Source organism: Cylas formicarius, unplaced genomic scaffold (genome assembly GCF_029955315.1).
Source record: "Cylas formicarius isolate icCylForm1 unplaced genomic scaffold, icCylForm1.1 PGA_scaffold_1__22_contigs__length_36826433, whole genome shotgun sequence".
Classification (NCBI taxonomy): Eukaryota; Metazoa; Arthropoda; class Insecta; order Coleoptera; family Brentidae; genus Cylas; species Cylas formicarius.
Window position 1 is genome coordinate 8,390,243 of NW_026844264.1, and position 24,737 is coordinate 8,414,979.

Genomic DNA, 24,737 nt, shown 5'->3' on the forward strand with positions numbered 1-24,737 from the left:
TCGCCGCTAAGTACGCGTCGCTTAAAGGCGAGTCGCGTCGCTCTCTCGTCGTAGACTCCGCCCCTTCTCCGAGCCGGTATCGCAGTTATCACGACCACGACCGGCAATATCAAACAGTTGTCAGCTAGCGAGCTCGAAACGGAGCAGTTCCGGATGATCTTCGTTTAGCTCGATTTGATTTTTTTTAAAAAGCCCGCGTTCGCGATTTGTTTTCGGATTTATTATTTTCGTTCTATGATTGAGTGGGTGCAAACATGGCGTTAGAGTTGAGCTGTCATTCGACGATGCCATTGGACTTTAGCAGCAATGGTTCGAATCGGGAATCGAGCAAAAGTCCGGAAGTGAACGTGTCCGATTCGGTTCCCGCGAGTCCGACGGGAACCGGGAACAGCGCTTTTACCGTCGTCACGCCGAAAGGACGGACCAAAGGTCAGTGGTTTTTTGCGCCGACGGTCGCGCTTTAAATTTACGCGGCAATTTCAAATTATTTTGGTTTAAGTTTCGTCGTGTATATGCGATACTTTAAGCGCTATCGTTATTATTCGAATAAAACCGATGTTATATAAATTTATCCTTTATTCGGGAATCTTGAATAATTTAGAAAAAAAGTAAAAAAAATCACAATGTTTTGTTTTAATAATTAGCTACCTATGCAGAATGTATAAAAAAGAATGTGATAAAATTAAGGGAGATTTTTTGTTCAAAAGAAAGGATAGTTTGCTGCATAAATTTGATATCAAAAGCGAGCCACCAAAGGGATATCACGCGAAAAAATAAGATTTTAATTTTTTATCTTAAGGTGCAGTCAAACGGCTGTGTTTTAGTTCCAACATTAATCAATTATCTTCAAAACAATTATATTTAAAAATGTTTTACAAAAATATAATTTATTTTCTTATCTTCTTATGCATTGCTTTTGATTTTATTTTTTAATTTAGAAATGATAAGTATTACGAAAAACTGCAGGAGAAAAAAAGGATTTTTAAATATGACTTAAAAGAAAAAAATGAATTTTTGTGTCATGGCTCAAGTGTTTCCTTAATTTTAGTTAGTGGTTAGTGGTCCAAGTCAATCCGTTCAACTAATTTAAAACAAAAAATATGCAGAGATGCAAGATGAAAAATGAAAGCATTATTTTTCTGCCATGTTTGTAGCGCGATATCTCCCTGACGGTTGGCTTTTGGCCTTATGTTTCTATAACAAACTAACCTTTATTTTAATCAAAAAGTTTTTCGCATTTGTTTTGAAACACCCTGTATAACGTGTAATGTTGGTTTGTTTTACATAGAAGTGTCCGCAAACGCTTCTTTTAGAAGATGACTCTGTAAAAGGGGTACCAAAAAATCGTTTTTTTTTTATTATTTCTGAAACAGTCTTAGATATCTAAAGGAAGAGTAAATTGAAAATGCCTTTAATGGGTTCGTAAAAAGGACTGATGTCATAATTTTCAATATTTTTACTTCGTAGTCAGATATAATCAGTATCGACAGAGATAATTCAGTCTCACGTATGAAAATTGCTGAAAACAATTCATTAATATAGTTAGCATGATTTGCTAGAATCTAAAATAACTTATCTTGAAGTTTTTATTGTTTACAATAAAAGGACTGAACACTCTTTAAAAAAATCTTAGTGCAGTTTATTAAAATAAAATTAGTGAAAAATATAATAGGGTAAAATAAATGCAGATCAACGGAACAACGCCGTTGCTTCGTTGAGAGTTCTTAAACGACTATCTGCAAACTGTCCAATAAATCAAAAAGGCATAAAAGTAACAGCAACCATTAAATAGCAAAATAGCAAATTTATGAGTCTTCGTAAATTTCAACAACTTCAAACCAGTTGGTTTTTTTTTTAATTTGAAATTGTTGAAAAGATATTATTTTTGCAAAAAAAATAAAAATAAAAATATCCCTTTAGAAACAAAGTTTGGGGGCAAAATAAGCGGCATCCGATACTTGTACACCTGAACAAAATAGGACCACAGCTCAACGGTTTTTTTTTTTAATTTAAAACTGTTGAAAAGATATTATTTTTGCAAAAAAAAAAAATCCCTTTAGAAACAAAGTTTGGGGGCAAAATAAGCGGCATCCGCTACTTGTACACCTGGTTTATGGCTACCTTGTTATATGGCGGAAAAATAAGGCTTTTATTTTTTGTCTTACTGTGCTGTCAAACGGTTGTGTTTTGGTACCGACTTTTATCAATTATCTTCTAAACAGCTAGATTTAAAAATAATTTATAAATAATAATAATAAAGCAATAATATAATACTTTTTTTATCTTGTTGTGCGTTGTGCATTTCCTAATAAGACATAAAATAAAAAATAAATATTTATATAACTGCATAAGTTTTTCCTCAATTTTAGTTAAGAAGAATGGTAGGGGTAGTCTAATTCAATCCCTTCAACTAATGTTAGGGACAAATCGCACGTTCCGGCAACGTCGCATATAACCGACACCGCAGCATCATAGCTGAGTGTGAAATTTTTACGTTCTATGTTGTATTCGAGGTCTGTGTTCGACCCGGGTTCATGCCCATATATGGTCAAGAGTAAATCTCGCAATGGCAACACTTGTGTGTTTGATTTCAATTCAAAAATCACAAGAAAATAAGCTACGAATTTAGAGTTGTAACATTAAAAATTATCTAAATTAGATGATCGTTTTTTGAAACACCTTGCATAGACTGGTATGCTTACTTCATTATTAGATATAGTGTACGAATTAAAATAACGTATGGTACATACACGGAGCCGCAATTTAGTGTAACAAAGTACCATATCTCTATTATATACCTCTATTTCGAAAAATTATTTTTATAAGAGTTGCATAGAATCCAAAGATGTATAGTTTAAAAATATTTTAATTATTAATTATTTTTAATAAAAAATATGTATGTTCCATGGAACACCCTATATATTTTTCTATATTTCCCCCAGGAAATGTTTATATGACGCCCTAATTATTTTTTATTTTGCAAAAAATTCTTTATTTATTAAAAAACAGCGCTGTCTCGAGCACATTCTAAACCAGAATGGTAAATAATACTATCAGCAAGATGACATATTATCAGTAACATAACATAATATTGCTATTAGTGACATACATCATAACCAGAAATGGACTGCAATAACGCAAGCTATGCTTCCACCATACCACTGTATATTTAATCCCATTGAACATGTTTGGCACCAACTGAAATCTGCCATTCGTCGTAACAATGTTTTTCCCCGTGTTAACTCCAATGTCCTCAAACTTATAGAAACCGAAGTTTTTAACATCCCTCCACAAAGTTGGGCAAATTCTGTTAAACATATAGAAAAAGCACAAACAATCGTGCATCCATATTGCAAATAATATAGAACAAATAATGATACTGACATATTATGTGAATAATTTTAAGTAATTTAAGTAGCTAATAAAGATAATTTGTAATTTTAGTTTAGATTTAAAAAAAATATTGTTTAGTATCTTTCTTAACAAAACCCCAAATAATTAAATTCTAAGCAAAGTAGGGACCTGTTCGGCCATATATCATTCTTACAGCTTACCCGGGTCTTTCCTTAATTCGTATCAGTTAGTCACTTTCTTATATCTATGAACAGACTTTACCTGTATTACATGAGTTGCACAGAAACTTTCACAGGAAGCATAAATTGGAAAAGTTATTTCAGCACTTTAACAAATGTATGATGCGATGATTTTTTTAAAAATGTTTTCTGGTAATTTATAAAACTCCCAAGAATCTCTGAAAAGTGGATTACTTTGATTACAAAAACCTTTGCTAGTTCTGATATTTTGCCTTTTTTGTACTGTGCTCTCTAAGTATAAATTTCACTCGCAAAGATAAGATTTGAGTTGGATTTTTGTTCTTCAATAGTGTACTTAACCGTGAGACACTGAACTCTCTGTACCGATTCTAGGCGTATGCCAGTCTGTCATTTGAAAAGAGAACTTTTAATATTTCGTTTTTCAGGATTTGCATAGATTTTCTTTTCTTTTCTTTTATTCTAGAGTGAACAGTTGGATAATTTCGTAATCTAAACAATGCATTGACGGCAGGGGCTACTGTTTTATGTAATTGTCAATATAGTCGGTCCAATTCGAATTATCACCTATATTATTAGACCAATTATCCTACCACATCCTCAGCAAATGCAAAATATCGTACCATCAAACCTGAATCCTCCAAATTAAGATCATACCTACATATATTCATCGCGACGTTGCCAAGTTATTCAGATTTATAAAGATGCAACCTTTAATATAATATAAAAAATGGTCCTTAAGATGGTCAAATGTATTATTGTAAGGCGCCTAATTATCTCATACAGGGAGTTCACTAAATTCTTGCTTAAATTGAAGAATTTGTAAATCATTATTTTTCTCTTATTTTTTAAATGGAATCCCCATTCAATAACAAAATGTTGGAAACAGTGATGAATAGCCGCATTATTGTACACCGTCACCATGTGCATATATAACCTAAAGTAGCAACCAAACTTACTAACCAAAACTATATTCATTATATATTATAATAAAAAAATAAATAAGAACTAAAAGTTCAGATTTTCACGAAATTATATATTATGACATGACAATTGTTTCGACAACACCGTGTCTTTATCAAATGTAATATTTACAAACTACCTGCTACTATATATACCGAAAAATGACCATAAAACCTTAATTAACGCTGTTGCGAGAATTTAAGTTCAATAAAGGAGAGGTATTTAAATCAAACTGATAGTTAAGCGATACATTTGAATGTCTCATTTTGTTAATCTCCATGGCTTCCAATAAATTTAATTTTCTACTTTTTGTGGCTGTATGTAAAATATTAAAATTGTCGTAAAAAATGTGTTTTTCTGTGTTTAAGTGTGTAGCATAATTAGAATCTGTCATGTCATAATATATAATTTCGTGAAAATCTGAACTTTCAGTTCTTATTTATTTTGATAAATGGATTTTCATCAAGTAAAAGTCACCTCAGTTCAATATATTATAATAATTGGCAAGTTGTAAAAAATAATGAAATAAAATATAAGCTCAGTTTTTGAAAATGAATTGTCTGTTTAGCAAAGAGTCATGTTAGCTTGTCAGTAAAAAAATTTTTTTTGGTGTGTAATAGTAAAAAAAACTGAATTTAACTCAGCCAAAAATATAAGCTCTCCCGCTTATGTTTTCCTTCCCGTATGTGATACGATGATAGGTCGAATTTCTGAATTCTGAAATTTTTAAATTTAAGATATGATCAATTTTCAGGCTGGAACTGGCGAAATAACACCATAACCATAATAAATCGCTTGAAAATCATACCAGGAACGGTTTAGGCTCCTAAATTAGTACAAACGGGTAATGACACGAAAAGAAGTCTTATTAATTTAGGCGAAACTTCGCCGCCAAAGGATGGGCAGCGTTTCGGGCAATTGAGAGCCGCGAGCCTTGATTGCTTTGGTGTCGAGTCATCACATTCGACACGCACATTTAGACACATGACACAGATCGTTGTACAAATCTTTTTTTACAGGGCTTAATTGAAATTTCAGACGCGGGGATAATGTCCCATATAGAGTGAAAAAGTTTCCAACCAAATGATGTCACTATATCTAGATATTATGCTCTGAAGGAACGAAAATTCTACGACAGAACAGGCCCTACCGCGGACTTGATTTTACAGTAATTTGGGTTTGTCTCTATTCAATGGTTTCAATGGATTCAATGGTTCGATAGGTTGATTCACGTTGGGAGTGCTATTAAATCTTCTTTAGACAAAGTATTGTACATCCATAGGTGACAATCTTCATATATGTTTTATCATATATGTGTTGATTTTTTCAACAATAATATTTATTTTTTTCATCGTGTGTAACAGAATATAGGCTTACAATGTTATGTATTATGCATTTGTAATAATTAATATTCTTATCTATTGTTGAAAAATTTAAAATAATAATTAATAAATGATGGAGTTGTGGTTGAGAGGGGTGTATAAGCTTCGTTGATTTTGGGGATTTCAGGTACTTCCAGCGGAAATAGAGAAAAACTCACCCACGTTACTGGCTTAATTTTTTTAAGATCTAACTAGGTCAAAACCAGACTTTGATTTGACAAAATACAAGCTGCTTTTGAAAAAATAATGATCGTTGAGGGTGGGGGGACCATAATTACCACATAAATCCAAACTGATTGACGTGTTCAGTTGTTCTCAATCACTTTCGGTTTAACCAGAAATGGCGGCAACTTTATTATTTGATATTTGATTATTTTAAAAAAAAAAACGAAAGTAATGTAAACTACCGAAACGAATTTATAACGCATTAAAAATAAAAAATATGTTCGTGTTATCGTTCAATCTGTCTCAAATATAGTCTGCAAAATTTTTTTAAATAGTTTTTGAAGCAACACTTTAATAGCAAAATGTCTAAAAGATACAGGTATTAAACCACCGTTCACAAATGTTACAAAATATCCAATATCCAAAACAATATTGAATATGTCACCTACTGATACTTAACTTAGTCTTCAGATTGCCATGGAAAGGTGTAGGTTTTTTTTTCAGACTCAGATGTTTTCAACATTAAAAAAAAACATATGGAAGTTGTGCTAAACTACAGTAACGAATTCATAACGCATTAAAAATTCAAAAATTAATGTTTTTATAAACTTAAAAACTTAATTCTGATAATTGTCATATTGATTGTTCGTGTTATCCCCATTTTGCCTTTTTGTATTAGTTTGTATTAGTTTTGTATTAGTGTGTATTAGTTGCGATACTTAGGGAGCTGCCTATAAGTGGTTGATTAGACCTTATAAATAGATATCACACACCGTGAAATCCGGGGATCCAGCCGGCCAATTTACAGTGCCCCTATGGTTATGGTTATCAATTATTTTCTGAACTTTGGGTTTAAAAAACTGGTTATTATTGTGGCGGTGTGCATGGGATAGGGTTCCAACGTGTTGCAAAAAAAAAGAGTCTGAATAGTCGAAAACAGTTAATTTGTTAACAAAAAAAACAAAAACAAATGTGTTTTAAATTTTAAAATAAAAAGTTTATTATAAAATTATTGTTTAAATACCAAGTCTTTAAGATATAAGTGGGCTGCAAGTTATAATGCGATATCTGAATTTACCTGCTTTGGGTCAAATTTCCGTCAAAATTATATGGTCCTCTTATTTTTCTCTCCAGTGACATGTGGACTTTCTTGTGCTCAGGAATAAGTGTAATATCTAATAAATATGTCTTTGGTTACCTTATTAATTTATGAAAGTCGTCAAACATATCTATTTAAAAGATTTCATTACTGGCGACATGTGATTCATTAGTCCATAGACTGCGTAATGGAAAATCATTGTTAATATCTACAAAAGTCCGGTTTTTCACCTATTAAAATCTTTGAAAAATTTAACCTCTGACATGGTGGGTCGGTTTTTCTCTATTACTTCGCTCAAAGTTCCCTCAAACCAACGCTTGGACACCCTGTACCAACATAGTTAACTGTGTATATGCCCACCAGCAATGAAAATATAATAAAAGTTCGTTCAGTTCAATTAATCAATTTATTTAATTCAAAATTCATTAATGAATTAGTTAATTTTTTTAAAATCAGCATTTATAATTATTGTATGTTGCTTTGGTCAAATGTTAATTAAAAACTGTTATTAGAATAACAAAATCGGGGAAATGATTTATTTAATGTCTATTGTTTACGAACATTATTATACTTTTTATTTCAAAAGCGAATAATGGTTTCAGAAAAGCGATCGTGTACAAATCTTTCTTTTCTTCTTTAATAATTGTACTTTTATTTATTTACTTTCACTTTTGATGAATCTATGTATATTTAAATATTCGTTTCTTGATTTTGGACTTTTAGCCGAAATATGCTACGAGAACGCCCATCGAAAAAATTACAAAACGTTTCGTAAAAAGCAATCCATCACACGGCAAAGCGGTTTCCCTACGTCAGCCGTTTATGGCCCCCGACGCTTTGATTGTCGGAAAACTAATTATTTTTTCGTCAATTTCAATTAATGCCGTCGCCGGCAATCTAGCCATCACGTTGCCCCTCAAAGGGAATCCGATAATAATCGCAATCGAATTATGTATTTCGCAGTTTCCACTCTCGGCGATACTCGTCCTTTTCATCTCTTCATTTATCATTTTTATCCGCTCTCCGTCACTCAATAATGTATGAACCGCTTTGCTTCTTTGCGGTCGATCAACATTGTTGTTAAATTGCAATCTTATTGGAACAAAAAAAGTAGCGGACAAATAAAAAAAAAACAATTTCTCACAAAAAACGAGATAGTGAAACTAGTCCTAAACCGGTTAAATTCAGGAATACAGAGTAATAAAGTAATTTAATAATTAATAATATATCTATAATGAATTTTAATATAAGGACTTAATAAATCGTTTTTTAAATATTTTGATTTGAAGGGGTCAGTTTTGTAGTAGATAGTTAACAAAATAATCTCAAAAATCAGAATGCTGAACAATTTTTTTCACAGAACAAATCGATCGATTATCAATAAATGCATTTAATAATTACTTTTTATAAAACTTCTGGATTTCTCCTGCTACGGTTTTTGTTGACTCGAACTAGCTAACGTTTGCCCAATCATCCTGTTGGTTTCTTCAGAGCTTGCATGAAACTGGCTCGCAGTCAAGCCAACAGGATGATTGGCGAATCGTTAGCTAGTTCGACTCGACAAAAACCGACGCAGGAAGAATGCAGAATTTTTATAAAAAGTATTACAGTATCCTGTGAAATTTTCTTTAAAATAAGTGTTTTATAATTATTTTACTCATGTAAAATTTTTCAAAGAAACTACCACAGACTACTGTAATACTTCAGTAATACTCAATTTCAGTCAAGCTCTGAAGAAGCCAACAGGAGTGGCGAAACGTTAGCTAGTTCGACTCAACAAAAACCGACGCAGGAGGAATCCTGAAGTTTTATAAAAAGCATATAAAATTTATTTGAGTATGAATGGTAGATTTGGTAATTTAATAAATAATTACTTTAGAAACTTCCACACTCTATTGTAATACTATTTACAAATTTTCTGGATTCCTGCTGTGTCGGTTGTTTATGAATCAAACTTAATACTCAAATGGTATTTGAAAACAATAAGTACTGAAAAGCAATAAGCGACCTCTAAGGGGTTTATTGTTATAACAAATATTATAACCATTTATCACCTATTTATCTCGCAATTTCTTTCGCTGCACATGGTAGATAGTTTATTTTCTGCGTCATTATTGTATTTTGCTTGTCTTTAAAATAGAGCACTATATAAATAATCAAATTTTGAAAAGAAAAATTGTTGAAGTTCCTTGGGTGGCGGTGATTTCTATGTCCTGTAATCGCCAACCGCCGTCGTAGATAATATGTTGACGAAGTGAGAAGTAAGTTACGGACAAAATCCGCCAGATGATACTGTTAAATGTTTTCAGTTCCGATTCAACGAATATCATACTTTCTAAGCCCGAAAATAAACATAAAACAAGCATTCTTACGCTTTTGGAACCGATTTTTTGCTTATGCTTAAGTTGTTATATTGGGTTAAATATGCCTTTTGCAATAGCGATGAAATATGGGCTTTGAGCCGTAAGTCATTCTCGAGCACTAAACAGAGATTTTTCACTTTTCTTACAATCGCAAGTTTTAGTCCAGAAACAGGTGAAAACAGGAAGGAAGCCATTCTATTCTTATTCCACATATTTAAATTTATATTAGCCCAGGCATATGTAGAAATTTTTAAACAAGCCCCAGTTATTGTTGTTTATTGTTATGTTACATACATCCGACTCATTCTCCTCCAACACTCTTTTTTGAGTGAAGTTGAAAAGGCACAGTCGATCCTATGGCACAAAGGAGTTTGTGGTCTATGGTACGAACGCATTGGAGAAGTCCAATATTATTGAAATCACTGAGAGTTCTTTGACAAGTGTCGATATAATTTTTCTGGTAATATTGGGAATGGTTAAAGTAGTACTGCGGTTTTTGCAAAACCCTGAGCGAGTACTGAGGCTAATACCATAACCAGAAATATTCTGTTATTACAACGGGCTCCGTTATTAACTTTGCCGAGCAGACCCTTACCCGTAACCATTCCAGGACCGTCCTAGGAATTTATCTACCTACACTAACGAGCGGGATATATGTTTACACTCGTTTTCGCCAAGCAATTTTTGAAACATGTACATAAAAAATTAGTACAAAGTAACAATTTATTACGTTCTATTTCCATGTGAAGGCGGCACGTCTAATACTTTTATTACTCGTTTTCACACTTAGACCAGCTTTGTACTGATATTTTAGCTACCTCTCGCCGAATTACGACTATGGTACTATCAGTAAATGTTGGTGCAGTGTTATTTCTTCTTATATGCGTTTTCAGCTCAGACCAAATCATCTGAATCGGGTTAAATATAATGGATTTTTTTCGATGTATATAACTTTAAGTTGGCATTACTGTTCAAGATGACAACCGATTTAACAGCTGTCAAGTGATTTATTCTCAGTTTGGTTTGGCAATTCATCAAACGATCATCAAGTAAGGCGTAGATTCGTCGAATGTTCCCAAAACGAGATTGCCGTTGTTCCCGATTTTCAAAAGCGAATTTTGTTTGGCTACTTCAACAAACAAAACTACCGCATTTGGAGCGAATCTAATCCTCAAGTGTATGTCGAAACACCGTTACATCCAGAAAAACTGACTGTTTGGTGCGCTTTTTGGGCTGGTGCAATCATTGGTCCGTACTTCTTCAAAAACGATGACGGCCGGAACGTTACAGTCAATGGTGATTGGTATAGAGCTATGATTACTAACTCTTTCATTCCTGAATTGAATAACCATGATGTCCAGGAGATGTTGTTTCAACAAGAAGGCGCAACATGTCACACAGCTCGTGCCACAATCGATTTATTGAAAGACACGTTTGGTGACCGCCTAATTTTACGTTTGAACCAAGATCTTGTCATTTAACAACGCTAGACTAGTTTCTGTGGGGCTATGTAAAGTCATTGGTCTATGCGGATAAGCCACAAACGCTTGACCATTTGGAAGACAACATTCGCCGTGTTATTGCCGATATACGGCCACAAATGTTGGAAAAAGTAATCGAAAATTGGACTACATCCGCGCCAGCCGTGGCGGTCATATGCCAAAAATCATTTAAAATGTAAAGCCGCAAGATTATTTTTCGGATAAATAAAATTCATGTCAATCGAATAATCCATCGTAGTTTTATTGCAACTTAAAGTTCTACACATCGAAAAAAATTACCCCTTACAATGATACAGGGGTAATCTCAAGATTTCATGCCCGTTTTATGGTGCTATCGAACCGCGAATATAATCCATGGTCTTAAAAAAGACGGGTCTTGTTTATAAATCGAAGAACTATGTAGAAGAAAATGTTGTTAATCGACAGGCACACAAGACAAAAATGATTATTTTCAAACTTACCTGTAAGATAAATACAGTACAGGTACTTACCACTGAACTATCCAATGAAAACAGCCTCGCGGAGTCAAAACTCGAGAATCAGGTACATAAATACGTACTTACTGGAACGATCGCCTTCAAATACCTCCGTGATATATACGAACATATTGCAATTTAGATTAAACTCTTAAGAACGATACATATCAGCAGATGTTAAAATAAACGCTTCTGCTTATTCGAAAATACCCCGCATTATTGCTTAATCAAATTTAAAGCTGTAACTTACTGTAAAATACTTAAAACGTCAAAGCAATAAATGCACTATATTTTTGGTCATACAATACCTTGGCCTTGGAATCAGAGATATGGTTCTCTCGTCACTGGTCGATTTAGGTTGAGCTACTTTCGAAAAAGGCTTATTTAAAGATAGCTTCCACTACAGAGAAAAATAGGCGCAAGCAAACAATTTACAATAACTGTCAAGTGCTTAAAAATCACCGGAAAAGAGAGCATCAGCAACGACTATATAGATTCGCCATAGGGTTGATCGTATTTTAGGGCATCGGAATTGAATTCGACGAATTAAACTCGCCCCTAGCGCGAGGGTGGAACGATCCGGCGATGGCAGACGCGTCGACGCCAAGCGGACCAGGCATTCGAAATTTATCATAAAAATCACATAATATGTACCAGCCGTGTCCGTTCCGAATTTATTAGGCTCGCGGGGGCCGTAAAAATTTGCGAAATCCCGTTTAATGAATAAAATCCGGTCCGTTTTAATTTCCAGCAGGACCGTCTCGCGATATATAGTAATTGTAGCGGTTATATTTCGAGAGGGGCGAAATAATGTTTAGATTTGTGAAGTTTTCGATAGTTTTTGTCGCTCGCCACCAAAGGGAATTTTAACAGTAGATGTTTGTACAATTAATTTACACTTGTGTTAAAAATGGCCTGAAAATTCACTGAAATTACTTTTTTTATTTTACTAAATTAAATTGTCGTTATATTTATATTATAACAAATATAAAAATTAATTTATAAAAGAGATACTAAGAAATGAATAGCAAAACTTCTTAGGTTTATAAAAAAAGGTATTTTTTCTTATTGTAAGTTTAGCATCACTTAATTTTTTTATTTCATTTGGTATACATCTCTTTAGGTGTTTTTGGTGGACAAAAATTACGACATTGAAATTATGACCAATTTCCATTAATTACCACAATTATTACAATTATCACTTTTGTGTTAAATAAATAATGACAGCTAAGTAGAGAAAACTTTTTAAAAATTCCATTTATTAAACTATATTTTGCGGACAATGACAAAAATAGCATAAACAATGGGAAAAATAATATTAGTATAAGTTAAAATCGAGAATAGAAAAAAGTCTTACCATTTCTTATTTCAACACGAATTCTTTAAAAATTACAATTGTTCTAACTATTCTAAAAAAGGATTAAACTGAAATAAATATCTTCAACCTGAGAAATTTTTTGTATTTCCATATTTACGCTTTCAAATAAATGGCCGAAAAAATTATACATCTTATACGTAAGTATATAAATAGGTGCAAGAGTACAATGACGAAGGAAGGAAAATAAAATTTCATAATAACAAGTATACAGGAGGTTTAACAACCTCGTCCGTAAAAATAACGGATAAATTGTAACCGTATGTAGTAGACGTATCCATTTATCTGTTATTGCTTATCTTGTTAAATGGCAGAGGTTTAAGGTTATTTCAAAAATTAGTTTTTTCACTATTATTTTAAATACCCCTTAGCGATTTCGTCAAAAATTGGCAGCGTTTTGGGGAGAACAAAATTAATTTATTATATAAAGAAGATATAAAAAATGTATAGTCATCAAAAATTTCCAGTTTTTAGACAAAAAGTTGTGTTTTTTTATTGTAATTGATTTTTTATTACACTTTCAAGGTATTTTTGGTGAACAACATTTTTTGCCTCATCAAAATCAAAGCAGTCATACGAAATCTTTAAAAATTCTGGAATAGATTCATAACATGATAAACTGTACATTTTAAAACAACTTATCTAAAAAGATATAAAAACAGAAAAAAATATTTATTCCGAAATGTAATATTAGAAGTCCGCATTTTGTTTCTAAATTAACACAAAAGTGCAGTAGGTGTGAACATTTTTCTGAAAATCTCTTCATTTCGTCAAAAATTGGCAGCGTTTTGGGGAAGAAAGAAGAAATTACTATTTAAGAGATTTTAAAAAAATGTGTAACCAGCAAAAGTTCTCGTTTTTTACCGCAATTTTAACATCACTGCAGATTTAAATTACATTTAGTGTACACCTTTTTACACAATTTTTAAAGATTTTTAAGATTTTTGGCAGTGGTGTGAAAGGAAAAAAGTACCACACTGATTAATCTAAATACTCGTATTTCCTACATCAGATTTAAGTTGGAGTAAATTTGATCTCTCTAAAAAAAACATGACAAAATGTCTAAAGTGTTTGATATGTAAAGTTCTATTTCACTACTTTTCATATTCAGTAATTTAAAAAATTTATTATAAAATATATTATTATTTACAAATATTAAAAAAATATACTAAAAGAGAACGGAAAAATATTTTATGTTTATAGAATAACTGACGTGCCCTCGTCTCATTCAAAGATGTTCACTGGAAAGCCCTTATTTTAGGGGTAAAAATTAAAAAAAATATTTTGCACTAAAATAGGGCTTTTGATTTTTAAAAGACGTGTATCAAATTAAAAAATTACAATTAAAAATTACAATAAAAAAACATGTTTTTTTTATTACTTTAATATCTTGTTAGCTGTTAGAAAACAGGTTTTAATAAATATTTCTTATGCAGGAGGCTTGCATAAGAAATATTTATTTTTCTTGTTTTATCTCCTGGTAAACCTTTAACTTGCACCACCCTGTATAGCACTACTAACTCACCGAAACTATGAAGATGACATTTTTGCTAGTTACAGAATTATTTTTTGTAATTTGGAGGCATGCAAGGCTACTAGAACCCCACCACATTGCAAAACATGGTTGTCGTCAGATACATTTTACTGGGCAGTGTTAAGCCTCGACTCGCACATATATGTTATCTTTTTACACGAAAATTTTCACGTGACACTTGCAAGTAATTTAATTCCACTGTAAAATGATCGTCTTTTTGAGTAAATCAACGGTATAAAGCGGCGGTTATTTTTGAACGCGGCGGTGGCGGTCGTAAAAGGTAATCCTTTAAGTAATAATTTCCACCGTTTCAAAACAAGATAACGTCAAATTATTAATTTTGGTTAATTAGATCAAGTGCGCGATAAGAGATTAAGTCGAGATTAACGAATTCCTTTGTATGTATGTACACGGTATCAATCACAAACGCTAAGTATCATCATCCAACGTAGAAGCTTTCTGTACTGTGAAATACAATACTTTAGGAATAAAGAAAAAATAAATCTTGCAGTCTGATTAATTAATAATTCCCTTAAACTTACGTGGCGAAAATGTGATTAGATCTCTAAAATATATCGCACAAAATTAAAATATTAATACTGTTTATCTATAAAAATGAACCACTAGCCATTAAACATCTACATTTATTAAGCCCCTGTTCAGATAAGTTAACATTTTTTAATACACTGCCAAGTGAAATAACAAAAATAAATATCGTTAATAGCAATAACATTTATTAAACATTTTTAATATCTCTAAAAATTTTAAGTAAATTGAATGTTTCAAGCAAGAAGAAGTGATCAAACATGGGAATAGAGATGAAACAACGCTATTTTTTATTGTAAGTCATTGTTGCTAATTTCGAGGGAAATATGGGCTATATGCTAAGGAAATAAAATGAAAAATACGAGAAATTGAGATTGAATATGAACATGAAAAGAAGCAGTTTCCTACAATGAAACTTTAGATGTAGATATAGTGCATAGGTTTCAACAAGTGTAGAAATGTATACCAATTGTTAGTTCACTACTCAGGTCGAATCAGATAAATTTAAATACGAAATTGAATATTTATAAGGCAATAGGAACAATAATGTGTTGCGAATGAAAGTGTTGGCAGTGATCAACCAAGAACAGAAATAGAATTGATACTGTGGAAATAGTATTTCTTAGAAGAGTAAGTATCCTTAATGAAGAGATAAGAAGAATAAAAAGAATAAAAACGAGACAACTATGAAACATTTACACCCTCGAACAGAAGAAAGAAATGCTGACCAGCTGTGTCATGGATAAAATTTTCACCAACTTCTTTCTAATCTAGCAATTTAACCTTTTTCCTATATCTTGTGTTTTCCAATATCCCCATGATGGACATTCTTATTTTGGACCCACTGTATATAAGAATTTTAAATTTACATTACCCTACTTTAACTTTACTTTGTCGTTCTTAGATTCTTCTTAGTTCTAGATTTTTGTGTATTCCTGAGTACCTAAGTTATGTTAAAAATGCCTATTTTGATAATAATTTATGCTAATCTTTATTTGATGGTTTTTTGAGGCTTTGTTGACTTAATACTAAAAGTGTCGTAAATGTACTGAAAATGGCCATCTCACCCTGAGTGTTGGGATGGATACCTATAGAAAGAAAGAAGAAAAGATAACAGAAAGAATTTAGATTAAAAGGAATAAAGAAAAAAATAAAATATGAATAACGATGTTGATGATGGACCAGAAGTAATATAATAATAATAAAAGTTTTGTTCAGGCGAGGAATAAAATAACAGACGACAAGTGCAACAGGAATAAAAATATTAAAATGGAAACTAAGTTCAGAATAGACAAGGTCATAGTAAGACCAATCGTGACACACACCGCAGAAATTCGACCTAAAACAACGAAAACTAGACTACTGAATAACTTAAAAACATTGTTGGACAGAGAGAGGAGCGAAAATATAAGGACGTGCAAAGTGGAAAACGTTAATGAATAGGTAATTGGCTAGAAAGAGAGAATGGAACGAAAGTCTAAGTAGAATGGACAACAGAAAAATAGTGGGATGCCCCCGACAACGATGGAGCGACAATTTAGTGCCTTAGACAGAGAAGACGAAAATAAATGGGCGATTCGCGTGAACTGAAGCAAGATAAAAATAATTCAAAATGTGGGACTTTGGCGACAAAATATTGTCAAAAAACTAACATATAGTCTGCGACAGAGTTGGTCCAGGTGGTCATACGTTCCTGTTTAATCAATGCCATTGAAATGGAACCGGACAATTATCTAAAAACGACGGAGGAGACAAAAAATATAACCTATAGGAATTTCGAATAATTGTATCTACATACGTATTATTTAAACATTTTTTGGTTTTGTTAAGACAATTTTTTTTTAATTTAAATTTTTACTAAAAGTATGCAAGTATCTTCACAAGTGGCACAAATTCTTAATATGAGAGTGTTAGGAAATATTAATGAACTGTAAAACAGACAAATACACAATTGACCTTAGTTTTGAAATGAAAATTATACTTTCCGACAGTTGTTGGCAAAGTTCGTTATGGAAAATTGGTAGTTTTTCTGATGTTTTTTCTGAGAAGCGGATTAGTAGTACTCCCCTTTCTAAAAATCAGAAAATTATTATTCTCAAGGCGTTTAAAGGGACCAAAACCCAACAGCCGGGCCAAAAATGTGACTGAAGTTGGATAGTCAACAATATACCGACTTGATAAAGGAATATGAAAAGCCTGCCATCAGAAGAATAATCTATTGCTTAAAAAAAGAAACACCTACGTTGGACAAAATAATGTATGAAATGAAAAAGGCAGACAGGCAATTCCAACCACGGTTAAAAAAAAAATTGTGTTAGGAAAAAACTCAAAATATTTTTAATAGAGAAAGAAGTGAGATACCACTCTTGAAACCCTCTTTTAAGATGGAATAAAAGCAGTAGATTGAAGAAGGAGTGTGAGAAGCTGATAACATGCAGGAAAACACTGTACTTGTCTGGACTCTAACGATTGTAGTTTATCTGACTCGGAACTTGACTAAAATTTATAGTTGTTTTGTAAATGGTAGACTTTTTGAAATAAAACTTTCATGTTGTACTTAAAGGCTAAAATAGGGAAACTCACAATCTCTGTCATTGCAAATTTATGGAGCAGAGCAGAGTAGCATACTTAATGAGGTTCTCTTACTCTATATATTTCTGCAATAAGTTTTAACCTGATGAATTTCTTCCTCAGTCACATTTTTGTTGTCTCGTTGAACACCTTTAGAATAATCGGGAGTACAATTATTTTTCGCTATACAGTAATGTAAAAATTGAATTTATATTTGATAATTTCAAGTACGTCCGCAAGATGGAACAAATAATTCTGCCATCCATCCGTTCCGCGTTCTTTGCGCACATCCATCAATAACGTCATAAAATATTAATTGTCGGCCCGATTGCGTCCACAGTCTCGGGATTATTTCCTACCGTAAAACCAACGCCGTAATCTTCTTACCCGAAATCTAGGATTTAATGTGAGTCCGTAAGTGTATACGAGGGATTTTCTATTTTATTATTCATGGGTCATTTTTATTATAGACGGAACGATATATGTCGTTAATAATTCATGTATACTTAATTATTTTGTGTCGATAATCAGAAAATACTAGAGGTCACTCGCTATAAGGGCAGAAATAATCTGTTTCATCTGCGAACGACGATTCAAAGGTTCAAGAATCAGAAAAGAAGAAAGAAACGGAAATTAGGGCGAATATTCGCAACGAATAAATATATATAAAATATAACATATTTAAAGATAACACACCAAGTTGGTAAAGAAAGTTCAAACCAAATACCAATACCAAATCAGGAGCAGTGAGCTGCATCTACGACCATTGTCAAAGCGGGTAGTGTAATCAGAGATATATAATTCTCTTGTAATCTGATATCTGTAATTTTCATATGTTCATGTATTCATTAGATTCTGTGCGTTGAAAAGAGAATATTAGAAATATTTTGGCCTATGCTCAATAAAGTCTTTTGTGGAATTATGGTTGTGTCATATTTTTTATAGCCTTGCTTGTCATGCCGTTAACAATTTGTGTGTAACAAAATTCTTGTTTTTTTTTTCGTTAATCAGAAAATACTGGAAAACGAACTTCTGATATGGGCAGAAATAATCTGTTACGTTTGCGAACTACGATTTAGAGAACCAGAGATGAAAAGAAGAAGAGAACGAAATAGTTTTATTCAGATTGGTGAGTCAGCAGCGGTGTTCAATTCATTAGAGCGATATTAGCTCTAATGTGGCTGAGATAAAATATTGAATTGTGGTATCGTGGTATTATCAAACCAGACGCAATGAGCTGCACCTATGAGCCATTCTCACAGCGGAGGAATTTAATCAGAGAGATGGATCTAGATTATTCCCTAGTAATCTGCCATCTGTAGTTTCAGATGGCCATGTGTTCGTTATATTCTGTGCGTTGGAAAGAGAAGATTAGAAATATTTTGGCATATTTCGAAAATTGGTTACTTCGGCTTACGACGTCAAGGATCAAGAAGGAGATTAAAAGAAACAAAAAATGCAAACAGAAATCTATTCAGATGGACCAGTTAGCAACGGCGTTAAAAACATTAAAACTAACCAAAACTAACCAAAACTAACCAGAAACAATAATTATAGAGACGGACCTCAATCATTCCGCCGTAATCGGATATACTGTATATGCGTTGAGTTTTGGAAATATTTTGGCTTATGCCTAGTAAACTCCTTTATGGATTTATAGATAGTGAGTTACACTTTTATATTACTAAATCTTCTCTTTCCTTTTGAGTTCTATTCCTCGCTTAGTTTCGAAATGCTGAACCATAAAGATTTGCATAAGGCTTGAGTTAAAATGAAAGGACAAGAGAAAAACAAATAAAATGAGCTCTGCTCCCGTGAGGCATTTTATTTTACAAATTATGGTCTGTACTGTCAAGAGTATAATTAAACATATACCGTGAGCGCAACTCTAAGATTAACAAATAGTAAAAGTTTTTTTTTCTTCTTACTCACGAACAACATGAGATTTCAGTGAATTGTAAAGAAGGAAGTTTAACCTATTTTGTTTCCCTCAGAATTCAGAAAAACCTTAGAAGAATCTCTCTTATCGAAACAATGTTTATCAATTGCATTAAATTAGTATTAAAAAAACAACAATATAAAATGTAGTATTAAAAATGAATGCTTCAAAAATAAATAAAAGTCCGTAATTCACACCTACTTCATGATTATTATATTCTTCTATTTATAGTCCATTAGGTATGTAAGATATTAGAATTTTAATAAATAGTTTACATTTTTTCCTCTAAGATGTTTTACTCGTAAAATAGTCAACTGATATTCGGCGTTTTCCTGGCCCTCTATTTTAGAGTCTAATTAGAAATTTGTTTTGTCTTCTACTTTTTTTTATTGCTCCCTCTTGTTAACGAATATACTATATAAATATCCGGTCATTGTCGAAATCAAGAAAACCAAGTCTGAACGCGTGTCGTAACTTATAATACGATTAGAGGAGGATAAACGATAAATAACCAAATCGAGCGGGCAAAATTAACTCAATTACGAATTAACTTGTTATTTCCTATTCGTTCTGTAATCTTTGCGAACGGCTTTCGCTTTGATTAACGTTGATTTGACAATTTAGTCGGCAAACAGACCATAAACTACGGTAGGAGGAATGAAGTCAGAGCACCGACCGATCAGGTTTGTTTGAACGGCTTCAACGTCGACTAACAAACAGCAACTAAAATCGAGTCCGTTATGATTGCCTTAAAGGAAGGTACATTTTAGTTTTAAATTAAACCCCACTGAAGAAAATAAGGGATTATGACATAAAACAGCAATTTTTTTTGTAATTTCCGTATGGGTCTCTGCCCCAAAGGAGCTTCAATAATATTTCTTCAGAAGAATTGACTCCGCCAACTTACTTATAACGCTTGCGTGTAGCGTGGAAGAAAATCAAGATTTTCCCTATAAATAAGACTAATTGGTATAGTATTGAGGTGCTTACCAAACAATCAATAAGATATCTAAAGCAATTTCAATGGAAATGAGGAAATTTTTTTTTAATAATTTTCAGCAGCTTGCAAATTGATATAAATTTCTTTTATCAAAATCATCCAATCATCACACCCTTGAAGAATAGCATCTAATTAGGAAACATCCTGTATAAATTTTTGTGCATATTTTAAGATCATATGAATACATTTTTCTTCTTTGCACTTTTTAAGATGAACCAAAAGTTTGCTAATTACTGAAGGATATTGTTTTTATTAAATTTAAAAAATGCATGTTTTCAACTTTGAACTTTTCCACTCTTTAAAATTTTCAACTTTCCAAAGAAATTTTAGGCGCGCAAAGTATTTAAATCCACAAAATTATAATTTGATTTTATTGTATAAATAAATAATAACTCATCCAGTTATTATATAAAAAATAAATAAGGTGATATATTTTAAGGAATTACATAAATGGTTAATTTTATTTTATTTATTGTAAGTGTAATGTATATTTGTAAATTCAAATTAGAAGTAAATTAAATCAGTATTTTGGTGCCCTTTAGTTCTGGATTTATTTGCCTCAAAAGTCTAAGAAAATTTGTCCAAAAATGAAAAATATTTATTAAAAGCAGATGGAAAATGTTAAAATTATCAAAAAAAAAAAAAAGACAAAACTTGCTTGAATTCATTTGTTTTACTTTTAAAATATCTTATTATTATATTTGCGGAGGGTGGAGGGGTATTTTCTTTTCTGTAATTTAAATGGGCCACCCTGTATATTAAATAATTTTTTAATTTTTCGGAGAATTCTAGACCTATTTCATGAATAATAATTAGCCACAACTAAGGCATTTCTGCAATATTTTTACTTTTATGTCAAAATGGATCAATTTTTTCTACTGAATATCTTCGGGTTTGATTTTTATATATGACGAGATCTGCTAATTTGTTTTGTCATTGTAAAAATACTATGATGACGAAACATGGCGAAAAAAAAAACAATCGACCACTGCACAAACGTCACTATTTCGGCTTGCTGTAAGTTTGAGAATCAATTTTTGACAGTTTCATGCCACCTAACTTAGTTTTTTTATTTTTATTGATTTTTTATTATATATGCTATTACGGTTATTTTAATACAAAATAAATTTTCCCATGCCAATAAACCGTTTTTCTAAAAATAAAACTCAATAATGAAGAAAATGCTAATAGTAAATAGATCCAATTGAAGAGTTTATTATTTGCAAAAATGTTTTTTTCATAAAAGTATGTATTCTTTATAATAAAATAATTTGTCCATATGGATAATTTTCAGCATATACCTAAATGTTTTTAATGAAATTTGTGACATTTTTAGACACTAAACAAATTTTAAGCCTTTTGTGTTAATTACCTATTTGTCAGGCATGATTTAGAGAATTTATAAAAAATTGTCAAACGATAGTTTTATTGAAATCATGAAATTACCTAAATCAATTTAATTAGTTAAAATAACAAATTTGTTAGATGTTACGAACATCCTATATATGTAGCAGTGTTATATTTTCAAAGTACAAGGAAATCCAGACTTTGTCTTAATGTGAGATAATTTTTAAATCGTTAAAATGACTTAAATACTTTGATTTCTAAATATATCAATTCTTTGAAGTATTCGCTTTTTTCAAAGTTTTTAAAAAGTTAGAGGGTCATAACATTTATGTTATGCAAATATATTACGGAAGTATTGTTTGATCCTAAAACAATAATATGTATGTTACTTTAGTAGGAATATATACCGATAAATAAAGTAATCAAACAAAGAGGACACCCTCGCAAAAGAGAGACGACAATTCCCATTACCAGTTTTCTTTTTTATTGTAAAATTTTCCTCACTTTTTTATCACGCCGCTGCCTTTATAGACTAGATCGAGCACTAAGCGAAGTCGCAAACCCCACTCAGTTTCTTTTCAGTGCTTTCACTCGTAGCCGACTTAGAAAAATCACAATCGGTCGCAGATGACGTTTTCTTTTTCGCGTAAAGCAAAAAAAAAAACGTAACAGCGCGTCCGTTCACCGAGACCCATGTGATCGCCGTATTGCTCACCAAAAACAATCGGCGCGTCGGCATATCAATTACTCCGTGACGCGCAAAGTTGCATATGGAAAACATAAGTTATTGTTACGTCACGGCTCAACTGTTTCTACTTGCGAGCGAGGGTAACCCGATCTTGAGGACGTCGAAAAAAAACAGACTTGTAAAAAGATTTGTAATTTCGTTCCAGGCGCGCACACACTCGTACCCCCGCCTCAGAGGAAGTACTACTTGAGTTTTTTTCTGTCGTTCATTAATTACTGTTGCCGTTTACGAGCGAAACGTTGTGTGTGTGTGCGTGTGCGTTAATTAGTCGAAATTGGGAAGTTGGACGTCAAAGCGTTTTGAGCCCCAGACGCGTAATATGCGCGAAAAATAAGCTCACGTCGATTTCCAGTCTTTTATTACACCGAATGGTCACACAGGGTCGGACAAGTGAGATCTTTCTTTATGGTGCCTATCTATCGGTGGATGTCGGCAATCATCAGAAAACGGCAATTTAATCACACACAATAACAACATCATAACAGATATGAATGACGAACTACAAACCTGAGGATGACAAACTTGAACAAGGTTTTGAAAAGGCGGGTGTTGGTCCAAAAAGAAGAAATCATACAAACCGTCCATCAGTCCAAAAACGGTAGAGTTGCAGGCCCTGACTACAATCTCATCTATGCCATGCTGCTCACTGAGTTGTGCAACACCTTATACATCTCGGGAAGAAGACCACAGGATTGGTTGAAGTCCCCTTTTGTCACGCTACCAAAAAAAAAAAAGCTAATATCAAATCGCTGCTTAGAGTATCGCACTATAAGCCTTATGAACCATATACTAAAACATTTCCCAAAGGTCATTCAGAACAGGTGAACAAGCTGTCTCTGACACTCAGTTTGACCTCAGAAATGATCTTGGAACAAGACATACTCTCTGTAGCATGCTAGTACTAGTTCAAAGGTGCTTAAATATGAATAGAAATATGAATTTATACTGGAATCAACGAGCTTCTTTTTAGATAGTGAGTCATATATCGGATGAAATATACATTCAAAAGGGAGTCAGGCAGAGTTACGTGCTTTCCCTGTTAGTGTCTCTTATCTACTCTGAGGCTATTTTGTCAGGTGAAAACAAAAAAGGAATATATGTAAATGGTATACCAATAAATAACCTGCGCCAATCTTATTGAGTAGTTTCTCTTAAGATCTGCAATGATTGCTAACAAAAATTGACCAGCCTAGTTACGTAAATAGCCTATCACTAAATTTAAAAAATATTAAATTTATGACTGTCAACAAGCACAATATTGGAAATGTACAATTGTCAATTGGCCAAAAAATAATATAAAAAATTGATTGATCTCTATGAATACCTCTGATGTCGCTTGAACAGTCATTGGGAAATTGGACAGGAAATACGGATTCGCTTTAAAATAGTCAGAATAGAACAGTTTCTAAGATTACGGCTACGCCTGCCCATCTTCCCATCTCTAATATGAAAATCGTGGTCTAAGAAATTGAGAGAGTGGTACGGAATAGGTACCAGATCCTTATTTCGCGCAGCGGTCTACAAAATACAGATATCCAGATTGATCGCCAACCTTTACTAGAAGACGGCACCAGAAAAAGAAGAAGAGATAATGTGTGGCCGTCCAGATTTGCTCAGTCACGAGTTTATTTTCCTACCGATGGCTCGCTTTCCGTCTATATGTCCTGCCGTAATTAAAATCATGAATTGATGGAGCGCTTGCGCTTTATAATTTTTCTTAATTTCCTATCTCTGCTCATATGTCTTAAGATCTCTGCGTTGGTTTTATGATGCCGCATGATGGCTTCAAGGGTTCATGTTTCAATGCCATTTAGTAGTATTAAATTTTAGTAGTTTTCTTATATTGAAAAATATTTGTTCGATATTGCTGTTCATTTTCATATCAGTGTTGAAGTTTTCAGTCATCTAGTAGCTGAAATACTTCAACTCTGTAACTTAGTTATAACTGTACACGTGTTGAGTCTTTTACCCACAACCATTGCCATAGTCTTGTCGATGTTAACTTTTAACGATAATTTGTCTCCTTTGCCTGCTAATGTATTGATCAGTCATTGACATTTTCCAGGCCTATCAGCAATTATTTCAGTACCATACATATAGCGTAGGTTGTTGATCACACGACCATTTATTTTAATTTATGTCTTGTACTCCTTTTCTTCATGGATGAATTTTCTGT

General features: G+C 32.5%; 1 protein-coding gene across 1 annotated transcript in view; it reads left to right on the plus strand.

The window, feature by feature from the left end:
* Nucleotides 1-219: 219 nt before the first annotated feature.
* Nucleotides 220-24,737, plus strand: part of LOC132696618 (zinc finger protein 383) — a 102,331-nt gene continuing 77,813 nt past the window's right edge. The window contains exon 1 of the mRNA XM_060661550.1: nt 220-429. Coding sequence (XP_060517533.1) covers nt 255-429 — 175 coding nt within the window. The 5' untranslated portion in view covers nt 220-254. The remainder of the gene's footprint in view (nt 430-24,737) is intronic.